The sequence below is a fragment of the Ailuropoda melanoleuca genome, chromosome 2 (genome assembly GCF_002007445.2).
Source record: "Ailuropoda melanoleuca isolate Jingjing chromosome 2, ASM200744v2, whole genome shotgun sequence".
NCBI classification, from domain to species: domain Eukaryota; kingdom Metazoa; phylum Chordata; class Mammalia; order Carnivora; family Ursidae; genus Ailuropoda; species Ailuropoda melanoleuca.
Genome location: NC_048219.1, coordinates 177,432,834 through 177,451,090, shown reverse-complemented (window position 1 = coordinate 177,451,090; position 18,257 = coordinate 177,432,834). Strand labels below are relative to the sequence as shown.

The 18,257-nt window shown below is 38.0% G+C and overlaps 1 protein-coding gene across 6 annotated transcripts in view; it reads left to right on the top strand.

Annotated features, from left to right (window-relative positions):
- Window positions 1-18,257, top strand: part of BARD1 (BRCA1 associated RING domain 1) — an 84,839-nt gene that overhangs the window by 11,868 nt on the left and 54,714 nt on the right. For all 6 annotated transcript variants that reach the window (XR_004623616.1, XR_004623617.1, XM_034655126.1 and 3 more), the window contains 2 exons: window positions 3,857-4,005; window positions 16,805-17,757. Coding sequence is in view for 4 of the 6 variants with exons in the window: in XM_034655126.1 (XP_034511017.1) it covers window positions 3,857-4,005; window positions 16,805-17,757 (1,102 nt within the window). In the remaining 2 variants the exon portion in view is untranslated. The remainder of the gene's footprint in view (window positions 1-3,856; window positions 4,006-16,804; window positions 17,758-18,257) is intronic.

Genomic DNA, 18,257 nt, shown 5'->3' with positions numbered 1-18,257 from the left:
ACGAGCAACTGCAGTGTAAAGATTAAGCACATAGGAAAATAATGTACTGTGTGACTGCTGCGGGCTGGGGGTGTGTGGGGAGCAATTATGCTTGGGGTCCCAGTTTGCTTTCTGGAAACATGGATCTGATATATGGGACATACCCAGCTGGAGAGGGTGGGATAGGAAATAGTACCTGTTGCCTACCTGATAACTCCATTTGGATGATGACAAGGGATTTCAGACTTGACATGTGCAGAGCACGTCTGTTGGTCATTCTCCCCTTTCACAGTGCCTCTCTCCGTGATCTTTGCGGCCATAAAAGGTACCGCTGACTGCAGAGTTGCTCAAGGCAAAAACCACAAGTAATACCTGATTGCTCTGTTCTTCCTTACCACATTATTAAGTTCTGTTAGTTCCACCTCAAAATGTGCCTTGAATCTTGAATTTTCCTACTTTTCTCTATATTTACTACTGTTTACACTTTGGTCCAGGCCACTCTCCTGTTATCTCTCCTCATTTTGTTGTCATAAGTTCATAACTGATCCCCTTCCCTATTTTCTGCATTCTTACCAGATATTTTAAAAATGTAAATCACATCCATATTATTACCTTCCTTTAAATCCTCTAGTGGCTTCTATTACAGTTAGAATAAAATCCAAACTCTTCACTCTGAGGTTCAGAAGACTTTGTACAGGACCCAGTTTCTACCTGCCTCTCCAAACACACTTCCCACTACCCACCCTGTTCTAGCCACCACCTCCTTTTAGTTCATTAAACACACCAAATTTAGTATTTCCCCAGGACTTTTGCACTTGCTGTTTCTGCCATCTAGAATGTACTGCCAAATTTTTGTGAGCCTGACTTTTTCATCAGTTACATTTCAGCTCACATGTCACCTCCTCCAAAAGGCCTCCCATGATCCCCTTACAAAATGATCCCACTTCCTGTCCTCTCTCGGTAGTAAGCAGATTTATTTTGTTTCAGCTGATGGACTCACTGTATATAACATATCAGTGACAAATCTGCTGGAGCATAACAAACTCCATGAAATTGTAGGTAAAGTGTATGTCTGTGTGTTTATGTGTGAATGTGTTGAGTGTCAGTGAGAGAGATCTGTACCTTTAATTGGGTTCTAAAGGGGTCTGTGACTTAAAATGGCCAATGAAAGATTAAGATGGGCATGAGAACATTTTAAAGAGAAAGTGGTCATCTGTATGTGACATGAACACAGGAAAGAATAGATTCAGTGCAATTTTGGTTCATTTTGATTATGTGATGCCAAGAATTAGGGTAACTGTAGTCTTTGCTGATTTGAAGCTGTGTAAAACTGTTGAGCAGTGCTGTAAATATCATGCAGTTTTAGAAGACGGTTTGATATATACCAGTCTAGCTGAAGCATAGAAGTGGGGCGGGGGGGGGGGTTGGAGGGGACAGATTTTTATGTCATTGACAGTGTTGTAGTAATATCAAGGTACTTTCATGCCAATCCCTGATAAAAATAGTCATGTGTTCTTTTTAAGATAGAAATCATTTAAAACGTATGGCAGACATATGCAAACTTTTTGGCTTTGGATCATTTTACACCCTTAAAAATTGAGGACCCCAAAGCAGTTTTGTGTGTGTATTTGCCATGTAAAACCTAGACATTTAAAAAATACTCTTCAGTTAAAAATAACAATAATAAACTCTTTACATAGTAACATAAATAACACTTTTTTAAGGAAAAATAACCATAAACCAAAGAAAAACTAGTGAGAAGAGTGGCACTGTTATATTTATGCAAGTCTCTCTATTGTTTTACTGAATAGAAGACAGTAGATTCTCCTAGCTGCTTATGTAATCAATCTGTTGTGATATATTGTTTTGATTGCGGCATGTGAGGAAAATCTTGTATTATACATGTGTATAATTGGAAAAAGGAAGGCTTTTTAAATAGCCTTTTTAGGTAATTGTGGTTATTATTTGATATTACACCATTATTTGCAAGTGCTAGTTTCTTTAGATTTGTTATGGTGTGGAGTCTAAAAGGATAACAATGAATTTTTGGTATCCTGTTACATTAAATTTCTCTGGTTTATCCTGTGCTTTGAATGGACCTTTTTCCCAGCATGATTTTCTGACATCATGCTTTGGTCATTTGGGAAATACTGACTTACTGAGTTACATAGATCTGTTGAGAAATGACATCTGTCCCCAGAAATCTAGATTTATGTTTACAAAATAATTTGAGAACAGTTGCAAGATGAACATTATAGAACGTATAAAATAGACTGATCTGGGTACAGTGTGGTACTAGGTAAGTGTCTTTACCCAGCTGAGTCTCATTTTCTTCGTCTGAAAACAAGGTAATGATCTTGATGAGTAGATTCTAACTGTTGTCACTAGTGTTCCTCAAATATTTAAGTATTACACAATAATTGATGATTTTTTTCTAAGATTTTATTTATTTATTAGAGAGAGAGAGAGACAGCCAGCAGAGAGGGAACACAAGCAGGGGGGAGTGGGAAAGGAAGAAGCAGGCTCCCAGCGGAGGAGCCCGATGTGGGGCTCTATCCCAGAATGCTGGGATCACGCCCCGAGCCGAAGGCAGACGCTTAACGATCGCGCTACCCAGGCGCCCCCAATAATTGATGATTTAAATTCCTTGTGGAATCAGTTTCCCCTTTTTATGTTTTGTGGTTTTAAGAGTTCATAACTACAAGCAAAGAAACTCTAAGAAGTTCCTTTCTTTGCTGCAGAAATTTGACATTTCATGATATCAGGGTCGTGAGATTGAGCCCCATGTTGGGCTCCTTGGGAGTCTGCTTAAGATTCTCTCTCTCCCTCTGCCCAAGCCCCCCCCCCCGGCACAAAAAAAAGAAAAGAAGAAAGAAATTTGACATTTATTGAGTAGTCTCTCCTGGCTCTAGTATGGTTTATAGATTCGTTTTATAACATGTATTGAGTTGCTTTGCATCAGAATCATGCCAGAGTCTAAGATGCATAGCATAGAAATGCCACAGGCATTTTCTGGAAGGAGACTGTTATAAGAATCCTCTGTGCCTACAAGTGAGTAGGTCCCATGGAAAGGAATGTGGTGTTTGGGGGAGATGTGGCTTTCATCACTATTGGGTTACCAGTCTTGCTGGAGTTTCTCCGCTGAGGCTAAGGAAGGAGTGGATTTTTAGGTTTCTTATTTCTGAATTCACAGATAAGCTTTGGAGGGGGGATTATGAACTCCCCCCCTTTTTTTACAACAGTTTATGTATATCTTCATCAGATTTGCAACTGCTAAAATTAAGAACCCCTTCCCCCCCCAACTATGAGACTAACTCCTAGACAGATAACTTGAGGTAATTTAATTGAGTCTACAGGTTATAAAAGTGTCTGAAAGAACCAAGTGTCTTTACTCAGAAACTACATTAAAGTCTTTAGACACTTGTCGGCAACAAAGCAAAAAATACCTTTCCCAGTCTCTTTGCAGTAATTTTTCATGAAGCACAGTTTTAAGATTTAGGATACAGAAGTTTGAGATGCATGGCTGTTATGCATTTGTACTAAATATGTTTATTTATGTCCCTCTCTGTACTCTTACCCTTTAGAAGCTATAGATTTATTTGCATTAAAAATTATGCAGACTAATGTCTGGCTAAGTCAAGTCTCTTCATATCAAATTATCTAAGCAACTTCAGATTTAGATTTTGTATGTGTGTGTATTATACTCTTTCAGAAACATTATTTTAACAAATATTTTATGTTTGCTCATTGCTTGTTAAAATAACCTTTACTTCATTTACTTCTGTTCAACCTCTGTTTATATTTTGGAATTAAGATTCTGCTGAATACATTGATACATATATATATTATTATTTTTTTCTTTTAATCTTTTTTTAAGTAATTGTGTAAGTGACTGCATTGGAACCGGATGTCCAGTGTGTTATACTCCAGCCTGGATACAAGATGTGAAGATAAATAGACAGTTGGACAGCATGATCCAGCTTTGTAGTAAGCTTCGGAATTTGCTACATGGCGATAAGCTTTCAGGTGAGAAATATCACTGACCCTCTTCATTAAAAACCTGATGAAGTCATATTGATCACATAAAATATGTAAACATCTATCAGGAATTCTGATGACCTGTTTCAGATTTTAAGATTTACAGTTTGCAATTATTTTGAGAAGTGACAGGCGACTTAAGACAACTTAGAGAAACCAAGGTCCACAGAGGTTAAATGATCTCGCCTAATGTCACATGTATAGTTAGTACCAGAAGCAGGAGAAATAGAGCCCATTTCTTCTGAGTGTCAGTCCAGACACTTCACCACCTACACTGCCTGCTTTACAGTTACAATAATTTCTGTATAATATATATGGAAAAGAGGTTTTGTCCTTAAATTCACTTAAATACACTTTTATAAGATAGAATACAGCCTTCTGTGCATCACTTTTCCAGACTGAATTAATTAGATGAGCACATTTTGAAAGAGCAAAAATCTAATACTCATTTTCTTTTCTATTTGAATGGGGGTTAATGTTTTTCAAATTGTTCTTAGACTGTGTGTATTAACTATATATCTTCCCATTGTGCTTTCTGCTGAGAACTAATTAGCTGGGGAAAGAAAGTAAAGGGTTTTGAATCTTCATAATTAGATATTAGAATTATCTTTTTATTGACCAGATCATGTCATTTGCTTATGTTTATAGGATAACCTTTTCTTGACTGGCAGGATGCTGTGAATGATTGATAATGTTTATGTAAAATGTTTGAATTTCTGTTTTTAAAACTTTTTATCTTAGATTTCTGACATGATGTATTATTGTCAGCTACTAAAGGTGAAGTTGATTAGACAAAAGAAAGAAACAAGGCAAAACTTTGATGTTATTGACCAGGTCCATATTTTTAAGAAGAATTTAAATTATAGTCTACTTATGAAGTTTTTTTCATCTGATCATTGTATTAGACTCTATTCTTTTAGGATAAAATGTGCTATAGTGATAAAGTTTTACTTATTTTCCGGTGTAATTATACACACATACACAGTTCAAAAAGTACTTACCTTTTTGAAAAAATAATACCTGTTGTAAATCTTTTTAAGAGCACAGTGAGGAAAAGGTTTATTATCAGTTCATCTGTTTTTCTTTCTTACTCAGGGGTAGGGCTGATAGTGTTTATTTTCTAATTAAAAAGGTTAATATATCATCTGTCCCCCCCCCCCACACACAATGGTACAGATACCATTGATTAATGAGAGTCCATGCATCTTTGGCCATGCTTGGGGGTAGAGGGGGGTAGAATTAAACTCTTTTTCTTTTTTTTAAGACTTTTTATTTTTAGGTAATTTTCACAGTGTGGGGTTCAAACTTACAGCCCCAAGATCAAGAGTCACATGTTCCACAAACTGAGCCAGCCAGGTGTCCCTAAACTCTTGCTTTCAGTACAATATGAAAAACATTCATGTCTGCATGAAAGTAGCTTTCATCAGATTCTTAAAGAGGTGTGGTCTATTAGGAATGTTAACCGTGTGTTGACATTTGGGGTGCTACTCTGAGAATTCTGTCTGTCAGGATGTTTTGATTTGATTCTTCTCCAGTTGCTGTATAGTAATATAGTAGCCTGCTCCGGCTTCAGTAACAAACTGTGTTGCCTATAAAATACAAATTTTATTATCTCACAGTTCTGGAGTCTAGGAGTTTTACATGGAGGTGTTGGTACCATTGGTGCTTTCAAAGTCTGTAAGGGAAAGTTGTCTCTGAGGGAAGGGCTCTCTGCTTGATTTGCCTTCGTGTCCATGTGGTGTTCTGCCTGTATGCGTATTTGTGTCAAATTTCCCCTTTTTATAAGGATATCAGTCATACTGTATTGTTGAGCTCCACTCTACTCATTTTTACTAATTACATTATAATGACCCTGTTTCCAAAAATAAGGTCACATCCTGAGGTACCGGTAGTAGGACTTGGATATATGAATTTGTGAGGAACACGGTTTTAACCTGTGACAAGTAATGTGACTTTTTTTTTTAATGTGACATTTTTAATGTTGATAAAAAGGGAGTAGGGTAACTCTTGATGGGTAGTGCATTACGGCATAATGGAGTAGTAGTATGGTACTTTGGAGTGCAGAGAAGAATAAGCTAGGGAACTTCTCCAGAAATTTTACTGTGGTTGGTGATGTCTGAGTCTTCAGTATGGTTTTCATATGTTGTGGACTCTATGAAATGCCTCCACATTTCATCATTACTAAAGGTAATTTAGGAAGATCATTGAGTTTAGAACCAGTTTTTGTATGGGGTCTGAGGCCTTTTAGCATGCAGTCTTTCTCATCTAAAAATAGATGTGGAGTCTGGGGAGGGAATTATGGTGATTAATTTTTCGAAAGCCATTTTGTGTTCATTTTCCTTATTATAGTGAGTAATAACTATTTTTGTCCTTACCAGACTTTAGCAGTGTTGGCTTCAACATTACTTATTTTAAGATGAATTGAAATTTCAGTTTGGATAACATATAATCAGAATTTTAGAAGCAGTAAGGTCATCTTGAATCCCTTATTCTGTGGGCAAGGAAATTGAGGACTTAGGTTATGCAGGGAGGTGGCACTGTAAGTTTCTTGTTTACAGTTTTATCATTTAGCTCAAAGCTTTCGTGAGGAGTGTAGGTTGTTCATTATATTTGTTGAATTGGAGCGCTAAGGCTTAGTTCATATCCCAAAGACTAAACTTAATTAAAGCAACTTTAAAACAAATTCTTAGGTTTTGGTTTCAACAGTTCATTTTATAACGGTAACTTCCTCCTTTGCTCCTTTTATAGAAGATGACACATCTAGAGAATAAGCATGTTGTGCAGACCTGTGAATTACATGGTGCAGAGCCTTTTCTACTTACAGTTGCATTGTCATCAACCTTTCCTCCTGAGGGCCCCAAAACAAACTAGCCTCAAAGGGCATTTGAGTATGAGAGTATTTATTGCTCTTTGTTTCTTTATAGTGTATTCAATATTTTCTGTAGTAATTCATGTTGGTTTATGTAGCAAGTACTTCTAAAACTAAAGCGGTATAAGGTGTACCAGGTGAATAGGGACAGGCAGCAAACAGTAGGGGACAAATAATGGTTTATCCTTTTTATAATAAGGAAATTGGAAATGGATCTCATAAAATAAGGGTATTACATTAAGTGATCCCTAAGGTCTAGCTTGAAAATCATATGGTTCTGTTAATGGGGGTTGAGGATGATAAATTAAGCAGGATGGTTGGATATCTCTATTTTTTTCTTAAACCCTGTAGTTCACAATTTATCTTTCAAAGGAAACTTGTTACTTGCATTTACTATAAAATATATAATTACCATAATTAAGGTGGGTAATTAGGAAGAACTTGTCAAATCATGGACATGGTATATGGTATACTGGAGATAAAGAAGCCTGATTTATAGTAATACATTTTTTTTTTTTTAAAGATTTTATTTATTTGACAGAGATAGAGACAGCCAGTGAGAGAGGGAACACAAGGCAGGGGAGTGGGAGAGGAAGAAGCAGGCTCCTAGCAGAAGAGCCTGATGTGGGGCTCGATCCCATAACGCCGGGATCACGCCCTGAGCCGAAGGCAGACGCTTAACCGCTGTGCCACCCAGGCGCCCCTATAGTAATACATTTTAAAAAGAGCTTCTAAATACTCTAACAGATTTTCCTTGGTTCAGTGTACTTTAAAGAGCAAAGATTGTCTGTCACAAATTTTTCTGACAACCATTTATGGATAATTTTACCTTATTCTTTATAATGTAATCTGCTTTCTACTAATAGAGTTAAATTTAAAAGTTTGTATTTTATATTGCTTCCCATCATATTAAATCAGACCTTGCAGGTGCTGGTCAGGCTCTGTGAAGAATGTGTTGGTGGTGGAGCAGTTAAAAAAAAAAAAACCAAAAACCAACACTTTGATTTTGCTTTCATTGGATCATAATTTCCCTTTCTGTTTTCTGGTTTCCGGAGAGATGCTTGTCTTTCTGGAGTGAATTACATAGTGTTTCATATATGTTATGACTTTTTTATAATAGATGAAGATGAACATTTGAATAGCTGTGTTGCTGTTGTTTTTTTTAAATGGAACTGAATACTTCTTAACTTACAAAATAATCATTCTTCAGTGAAGGCGCTAATGTTGCACAGATGGTAGCAAAGTACTTTCCTTTGATTTTTAATAAGGGACTAGTTTGTCAAAGAGATTTCTCAACTTCTGTTGTGAAACCTATAATAGAGAATAATTTGAAAGGCACACAATGTACATCATTATAATCCTTTGATGTAGATTAATGATAGCTAAATCACATTTTCTAATTGCCTCCTTCTTCTATAGTTTATTATTAAATTTTAAGAAGAAACTTGGCTAAGCTGCTCCTTAGCAACATGTGCATCTCTATTCCTCGGTATTTTGTGGTTTTCTCAGAAATATTTATATTCAGAGAATAGAATTTTAAAATGTCATCATTAAGAAATTTACTATGTGGAGGAAGGACCAGTATTTTTCCTCATGAAATGAATATGACAGTTTATCGTGCTTCAAAGCATTCACTCATAAAAGTTGTTGTAGCTGTTAGTAATATGATTTATGTTCCAGCAGAGGTGGTGATTTTGCTTTTTACAGTCCTGACTTAGATCTGCTGTGTCCAGGATTTACAATCACATTTGCTGTTGTGGTCCTTGCTTAGTTAGGACAAGATGCATAATTTCAAAAGCAAGTCATTTGTGATATACTCTCAAATCTAGAGGAAAGGTCAACATGAAATCTTCGTGAGTGTATGCATTGTTACTGGGTGATTAGTAAATCATCGTGTACATATAAATCACATGAACATATGCTATTTTCATTCACTTCTTTATAAGTTAAGGGGTAGGTACACCTGAGTATGAAATTGTTGTTCTAAATTTTGGATTTAGATTTTTTAGTCAGTTGAGTATGTTGCTGCTACTTACCAGCCTTAATTTTCCCTTAAGTGCCTAATTCTACATTTGTAAATTTTATAAGTATTAAGGACTTCAACATTTGACTTGTGTTTAATTGCAAATGTCATCATCTATCTTTAAAATAAATTTTAGAACATCAAATACCTGTTTTTACAGACTACCAGAGGATTAACCTTTCAGTCTTTATAATCCCGAGTCTTAAAAAATGAGTCCTGGTTTCATTTCATGTTGACCTTCCCTCTAGATTTGAGATTGTATCACAAATGACTTGTCTTTTGAAATCTACCAATCACTGCAGAGAAAAGACCTTATTAGAAATTAGACATGAAGTCTTCGTATGAATGGGTACCTCATTCCAGTTGTTTTTATTTCCAAGATCATCTTGACCTAATAACACTGTGGATCGCCTGATGTTCAGCCAGGACATAAGAAGGGTGCCCCAGAGCCTGACGTTACTCAAATACACACTCCTGCTCTCAGCTGGGTTTGTTGGCTCGCCGTCTACCCAGTAATGCTTCTGTTTGCTTCTTTGGAGTAGAATGGAGTTTGACTGAATTCCTTTGCTAGGCAGAGTATAAGTATAAGGCAGAGTATTGAATATAAATATTTCTGAGAAAACCACTCTGTGAAATTTCTACAGAGTTAAATATGAATTATTTGTTTTTTATAATCTGCTATTTTTCATTTTTTCTTACCTGTTTAAAATGCTATCTTTACTTGGCAGATCTATTTATATTATAAAGATAAGAGTTTTATGCTCAAGCAATATGGGGTGACAGGAATAGAAGAATCAATTTTGAACTTCAGAGATTTGAGAGATTGTAGTTTACTAATCCTCTGGTGTATTGATAGTTTTAAGCTGATAAAATAATAGCATTCTGTGTGAATAAAAAATACCTAAAAGAAGTTCAAAAATAATATTTCATAATTTCCTTTTCTCTTGCTGATATTTTAAGATATGAGGATGTTGAGAAGAAATGTGTTCCCAGAAACAAATAAAAATGAAACTAAAATTATATTTTATCTCTTTTTTTTTTTTTTTTAAAGATTTTATTTATTTATTTGACAGAGATAGAGACAGCCAGCGAGAGAGGGAACACAAGCAGGGGGAGTGGGAGAGGAAGACGCAGGCTCATAGTGGAGGAGCCTGATGTGGGGCTCGATCTCATAACACTGAGATCACGCCCTGAGCCGAAGGCAGACGCTTAACTGCTGTGCCACCCAGGCGCCCCTATATTTTATCTCTTAAGTATTAAAACTTTTCAGGAATAAGCACACTTGACAATTCTATATAACACCTTAGTAGCATCAGACACATTTATTTCCTACACAGCAGATGTTACCAGTTCTTAGGAGTAAGATGCCATTGGTTTTCTTCTTAAAGTAATTTAGTTCTAGAACTAAGTTTGTTAAAACTTTGCTTTGGATTCTGTACTGTAAGAGAAGGCTTATAAAGAGTTCACTTTATCTCGAATGAGGAGTGATTTCTCAGGAGAAAAACAGCATCAGATAGGTTCCTTTTTCTTCTTTTTTTAGGTAGGAGGAATAAAACATATTCCAAGTACTCTCGTTGGTCAAAGGAGATTAAGTCTGTGTGAATTTGGAAAATGAGAATCAGGCAGTAGGAAATTATTTGTTAGGCATCGTTAATCCTGTCAGGTGGTGGTGGTGGTGGTTTTCCAGTTCACCTGCCTTTCCTGTGCTCCCTCTTCTACCTGTAACAGTCTCTTGGTAATTCAGTTCCTGTGTGGCGGAGGGGGGTGCTGGATTGGGTGACTGACCTCCCTCTCCTTTCTTTTTAACTTCTCATCTGTACATGAGAGAATTGGATGTATGACTCTCAAGTTTTCTTCTGGCCCTTGAAGTCTATCCTCTCATATAAATACTTGTCAGGGTTTAAGAGCAGGTATGAAATCATTTATTCATCAGTATTTTTTGAGCATTGTTGATTGTGCTCACCACTGTGCTGGGCTGACCTGGGTTGGTTTTACCTGTCTGTGTGGGGTGGGAGGAAGGAATGTTTAGGGAATGTTTTTTGAAGAAAAATGAAGGGCTTAAAAGCAAAAACAAAATAAGACAACTTGAGGGGGGGGTCACTAGCAGTATCAGAAAGTAGATCACTATACAACTCATTCACTGACTATTTCTTAAGCATCTGTTAATGGGCAAGATTGGTAGGTATAAAAAAATACAATACATATAGAGATTATAATATATATAGTGTGAGGAAAAACTCACTTTGCCTGTGTGTTTCCCCTGACACCAGATATGTGGATTTTCCGCACATTAAGCCATTCTGTGACACTGACTGGGTGTCCTACAGTTTCTTTCACTCAGTTCTGACACTGCCTGCCTGCAGATAATGTCAGAGCCACAGGTTAAGAGTTTAGTTGCACAAGACCACCCCCCTCCCCACTGCCCTTTAGATGCTGACTATGTATTGGAGGTTCCCATGACCTCCTTGGGTTTGATTAATTTGCTAGAGTGGCTCACAGAACTCAAGAAAATGTTTTACTTACTAGATTACTGTTCATTATAAATGGGTATAACTCAGGGGCAGCCAGCTAGAAGATTTGAGTGGGGCAAAGAGTGTGGGAAGGGGTGTGAAGCTTATGTGCCCTCTCTGGGTGTGCCACTTGCCCAGCATCTCTGCCTGTTCACCAACTTGGAAGTTCTCCAAACCCTTCTTTTTGGGTTTTTCTTTTAAAGGCTTCATTACATAGACACAATTGATTAAATCTGTGGCCATTGGTGATCGATTCAATGGGTAGCTCCTCTCCCGTCTTGAAGGTCAGGGGTGAGACTGAAAGTTGTAACTTTCATCTTGATTGGTTCCCCTGGCATCCACCCCCCATTCTTAGAGGGACTCCAGAAGTCACTTCATTAACATAAACTTAGGTGTGGTTGAAAGAAGATGCGATGAATAACAGAAGACACCCATTTCCTCTTTATCACTCTGGAAACCTGACTAAATACTTAGAACAACAGATGCCCCTGTGGTTTCTCTAGGAAATTACATGGCTTTCTGGACCTCTGTACTGGGAACCATAAGTGAAGACCAAATATATTTGCTTTTCTTCTTCTTCTTCTTTTTTTTTTAAGATTTTATTTATTTATTTGACAGAGAGAGAGACAGTGAGAGAGGGAACACAAGCAGGGGGAGTGGGAGAGGGAGAAGCAGGCTTCCCGCTGAGCAGGGAGCCCCATGCAAGGCTCCATTCCAGGACCCTGGGATCATGTCCTGAGCCAAAGGCAGACGCTTAACAACTGAGCCACCCAGGCACCCCAAGACCAAATATATTTTCTTGCGATAAATTACAGTATCACATTTAGTGCGTACTTAGTGAAAAGTTTTAATGTTTATTTAGTAAGAATAGGTATGAGTTCAAATTCCAGCTGTCAGCAGCCCACTTTATAACCTTAAACAAGTTTTGTTTTCTGTTTAATTTACATAAGAAATAAGAGCGCATTCTTTTTTTACAACCCATCAAGCTATATGAAAGTGTATAAAATGTGAAAGTCCTCCTCTACCCTTTCCCCTCAGCTGAAAAGTAGAAAATCCCTTTCTTTTACAGAGGTACTGTTTTCATTGTTTAACTTTCTACTTTCCCTTATGAAGATATTTGGACATAAATGCAATAGAACTTTTAGAACATAAATGGGATCGTGCTACACTTAAAAGTGTCTTGAAGATCTTTGGGTTGTCCGTTGACATATATGGTGACCACATAAGATTTTGTAGTCTAAATGCTCCATAGTTAACTGATTGGGGATTGATGAATACTGATTTTTTCCCCTAATTTATGCTATTCCAAATACTGCTGCAGTTAACATTCTTAACACATTCATGTTTGCAGGTACATGGATGAATATTTTCTATATTTGGTAAGAAAGATGACTAGAAGTGAAATTGCTTTGTGAAAAGGTATATAGATTTAAAATTTGCAAATGTCTTACCACATTGCCTTTAAAATTCCTGGATTTGATTTGCTAATATTTTATTTAGGAATTTTGCATCTTTGATCACAATTGGCAAAGGCCTCATCACGGATTCCTGCACACACAATGGGTTGCAATACAGAAAATGAACTCTAACCTTGGGGAATTGACTTTTCATAGTAAGCAGAAACAGGCCTGCTTTTTTTCCCCACAGGGAGACGCTACCACATCCCTCGCTTGCTGCGAACACAGTCTTGAGAAGTGGTCTGGGTAAAGAGCAGCCAGGGCCTTGCCTTCTTGGCATATCCTGCAGAAACATACAGGTTTCTCAGGATCCCTGGCAGCTTGTGTCCCCCCACATCAGTGTTTCTAGGGGCCTTCAGTAGTGTAAGCCAGAAACGTGAATCATCTTTGTCACTGCTGCCTTCTTGTATTCACTTCGTCACCAAATTCTGTAAATTTTATCTCCTAAATATTTTCTAAAGAGTTCTTCCCCCCCCCACCTCCCCAGTTTGTTATCTTCTGCTTATACTCCTACTTTGGCCTCTTACCCATTGCCTTCTTCTAATTTGTTTTCTCTCCAAGGCTGATCTTGTAAAACACAGATGTAGTCATGCTATCTGACATACATAAAACATTTTATTGGTTTGAGAAACAGCAAGGAGGTCCCATGGCTAGAATAGAGTAAGGAGAGGACAGGAGATGAGATCAGGAAGATAGTGGAAGATCGGGTTGTTTCTGACCTCTTAGATGGCTACGAACATTTTGGCTTTTATTCAGAGTCAGAGTGGAAGTCTGGAGGGTTTTAGTGACGTGATATGACCAAGTTATAAGAGGATCACTGACTGCTGTGTTAAGAATACACTTGTGGAGGGGGCACCTGGGTGGCTAAGTTGTTAAGCGTCTGCCTTTGGCTCAGGTCAGGATCCCAGCGTCCTGGAACCGAGCCCTGCATCGGGCTCCCTAGTCCTCTGGGAGCCTGCTCTCCCTCTCCCACACCCCCTGCTTGTGTTCCCTGTCTCGCTGCCTCTCTCTCTGTCAAATAAATAAATAAAATCTTAAAAAAAAAAAAAAAGAAAGAAATACACTTGTCGGGGAGGAAGCAAGTACATAATCAGGGAAATTATTTGGGAGGTTATTATAATAATCTAGTGCAAGATGATGGTGTCTTATACCATGCTGGCAGGAATGGAGGCAGTAAGAAGTGGTCAGGTTTTGAATGTATTTTGGTAGAACTATAGAACTTGCATTTTGCATATAGGATATGACAGAGATTGAGCCAAGTTTGATTCTGAGGTGTTTGTCCTGAGCTACTGGATTGCTGATGTGTCATTTCCTGAGATGGGGACAACTGTAGGAAGAGCAGGTTTGGGAGGATTTGGATCAGGAGCTCAGTTTTGGTCACGTTCAGTGTGAGCGACTTATTAGGTGTAGACTTGCATGTAAAAGCTGTTTAGTAGGCAGTCAGATACTAGTCTGGAGTTCATGGAAGAGGTCTGGGCTGTACGTACACATTTGAAGTTGTTCATGGATGTAGATAGATGTAAGGTTACCAAGGGAGTGACTGCGGATGAAGAAGCCCCAAGCCCTCCCACTTCAGAGGTTGATGGAATGAAGAACACCAGCAGAAAAACTTGAGGCTGAGCTCTTTATAGAATGCTTCTGCTTACCTGTCACACTCAATTTTCTGCTCCTTCTCCAAGCTCCAGCCACAGTGGCTTTGTCCACTGAATGTGCTAAACTCCTTTCCAACTTAGGATCTTGGCACTTGCTGTTCCTTCTACTTGGGAACCACTTTCCTAGATCCTTATGTGGCTGCTTCCCTTTTGTCATTTGTCATGAGGTCTTAGCTTGGAAGTGAGCTTCATAGAGAGACCTTCCTTGATGACCTTAGCTAACACAGCAAAGTGTTTGTACAAGAATACTCACCCATGGGGTGCCTGGGTGGCTCAGTTGGTTAAGTGTCTGCCTTTGGCCCAGGTCATGATCCTGGGGTCCTGGGATCAAGCCCCACATCGGGCTTCTTGCTCAGTAGGGAACCTGCTCCTCCCTCTGCCTGCTGCTTCCCCTGCTTGTGCTCCCTCTCTGTCAAATAAATAAATAAAATCTTAAAAAAAAAAGTTTATTAGAAAAAAGAATACTCACCCACAAAATGTGGCACCTGGGGCACTAGGGGCAGTGATTCTTTTCTTTTTTAAACTCTACTGAATCTTTGTGTTTTAGTATCTGATTATTAATAAAAAGTTAAAAAAATTCTTACAGTATACACGTTATAACTGTGTAGTTTCATGAATTTTCACAAACTGAATTTACCCAGAAGAATCAACAGTATTCCAGAAGCCTCTCTTGTTGCCCCTTTTCAGTCACTAACTCCTTTCCCCATAGTTATTGGATAATCACTATTTTGACTTAACATATCAGATTGATTTTAGCTGTTTTTATGTATTTTGTATCTGGCTTCTTTTGCTCAAGAATATATTTGAGTATGTAGTTGTATTCATTCATTCCCTTGCGTTTTTGGTTTACATAGCTTGAGGTTATATTAGATGGACCTAAAGAGTTGTGACTATTGTCTTTAATCCCCTAGATTCATTTTGTCTGAAGTCAGTTGAAGTCAGGCAGTGTGAGTCCTCCAGTTTTGTTCTTCAGTGTTCATTTGGCTATTCTAGGCCTTTGCCCTTCCATATTATAGTTCCTTTGCTTTCTCATGTAAATTCTAGAATCAGCTTGTCTATTCGTACAAAAAAAGCCTGGAATTTTCATTGGATTATATTATAGTCTATAGCTCTATTGGGGAGAATTGACATCTTAGCAGTTTTGAGTCTTAACTATTCATGAACAGTGTTTTATAATTTTCATAACTTGTACATACTTTGTTAGATTTACCTTAAGTACTTTGTTCTTTTCATACTATTGTAAATGCTACCATTTTTTAAAAAAATGTTATTCTGCATTGTTCATTGTTATTATATAGAAATATAGTTGAACTTGGTATATTTACTTTGTATTCTATGACCTTGGTAAGTTAAAGTTACTTGTTAGTTTCATTAATTAAAAAATTTTTTTTCTTTGGGATATTCTATGTAGTGATGCAAGTCAGTTGTAAATAGATAAAATTTTGTATCTTCCTGTATAGTCTGTGTGCCTTTTATATCTTTTTCTTATTTTGGTGTGCTATCTAGACCTTTCAGTATGTTGCTGAATAGAAGTGGTGAGAACAGACATCTTTGCGTTTTCCTTGATAGTAGGAACAAAATGGTGGTTTCAGTCCTTTACTGTTAAGGAGGATAGTAGCTCTGTGTATTTTTGTAGATGTCCTTCATCAGGTTGAAGTAGTTCCTTTCTATTCCTAACTTGCTGATTCTTTTTTAAAATCATAAATGGATATTGGATTTTGCCTTTTTTTCCCCTCGTATCTGTTGAGAAAAATCATATGGTTTTCCTTTAATTTGGCCATGTAGTGAATTGTTGATTGTTGTAGTGAATTATTGATTATTGTAGTGTATTGATTGTTTTCCATAAGTCTTTTAAAAAAATTAAGCAAAATTTAACAAGTCTTAATTTTTTTGACTACTGCTTATTAAATCCCATATCTGCCTGCCTGCCTATCTAGTGTATCTTTTCTCCATGGCTCTTATTACCGCCAGCATGCTGTATGCTCCATTTATTTATTTGTATATTCTGCCCATCCCCAGTGGAATTTAAGTTCCATGTTTTGTTCTCTGTTGTATCGCCAATCCCTAGAATGTTGTCTGGAATTAAAATAGGTTCTGTAAATATTTGTTCAGTAAGTGAATATCCGCTTTCAAGGAGTTCATAGTCTAGGAGGGGAGAAAGAGGTACAGAAATGTGATACAACTTAGGAGAACTACAAACACAATTCTTTGGGAGCTCAGGATGGGGGAGGTTAAGTTCACGTAACAGATTTCTTTTTCTTTTTTTTTATCATCAGATTTGAAAGAAGATGCATCTAGGGAAAATTTATTTAATGATGCAGAAAGTAAGAAGAATTCAATAAAAATGTGGTTTAGTCCTCGAAGTAAGAAGGTCAGATATGTTGTGAGTAAACTTTCAGTGCAAACTCAGCCTCAAGAGATAAATGATGAGAATGCTCGGCAGGCTTCCATGTACGAATTTGTTTCTACAAGTCCTCCAACAAGTGTTTCTGAGAGGGCTAAAAAGGCTTCTGCAAGATCTGGAAAAAAACAAAAAAAGAAAACTTTAACTGAAATCAACCAAGAATGGAACTTAGAGGCAGATAAAGAAGATGGTGAACTTGACTCCAAAGAGGAATTTAAGGAAAAGCTGGTGTCTTTCTGTAGCCAACCGTCTGTTATTGGTGGTCCTCAGACAAATGGTGAAATAGACTTACTAGCAAGTGGTTCTGTCACGGAATCACAGTGTTTTAGCAGCTTCGCTGAATTCTCTTTACCATTAGCTGAGCAAACAGAGTCTCCAGAAACGGAGGGCAGGAATGAAGACGTGACTCCCCAGAAGAATGTCTGTGGGAATCCTCTTCCACCTGAGCAGTCCTTGCCATCAGGTCCCAATGGGCGACGTGGGCGTCGCAGCAGACGGTCCAGTCCCGTTGCTAAGAGGTGCAGAAGCAGCCTTCCTGGCACCAGTAGGCAGCACATAGTGCTTTCAGAAAACAAACCGTTGCCTGGCCGCTCCTCACCACCCTCAGGCAAACTCAAAGTTGGTGACACATTAAGGAGAAAAAGCAGTAATGTATCAGACGAGTCCCTGAGCCTCTCACCAGGTACACCGCCTTCTGCGCTGAACAGCCCGAGTTACAGACGGATGATGTCTAGCCCCGCAGCCACGAAGCTGTCACCCAGTAGCCTTATGGCTGTGAAAAGAAATCATAGAGGAGAGACTCTGCTTCATATTGCTTCAATTAAGGTAGGATGCTTACCCCGAAATAACAATTTTGAAATGAGACCAGCCATAAAACAGTTTCTGTGGGGCCTATGAACAATGACGTGAGATGACTGGGATACTTAGCCTACCACACGTGACACTTCCTTTGAACCAGAGAAGAAAATTCACAGGGGCTGCATCCCCACCTGTTAGAGCAGTGGCCCCTGGGCCTGAGGAGCATGATCTTACAGGAGAAAACTAATATTTCAGTATTTCAGCTCCTATTTTGCCAAGGGCTTTCATTGGTCTATTCCATAATGGTTTTGTTCCGTTTTCACCACGTTCTCCTGCTGTATGAATGTAGATAATTGCCAGGTTCCTGCTGGCAGCATGTCTTTACCTAGCCAAAGAGCTAGGGACTGTGTGGCAGTTGACAAACTTCTGTATGTCAGATGCTTATAGTGGGCACTGCCAGAATTTGCAAGGTTGAAGGATGTGGTTTGTACATTTTTCCAATGACCTGGAAATGTGACTCTCAGAAA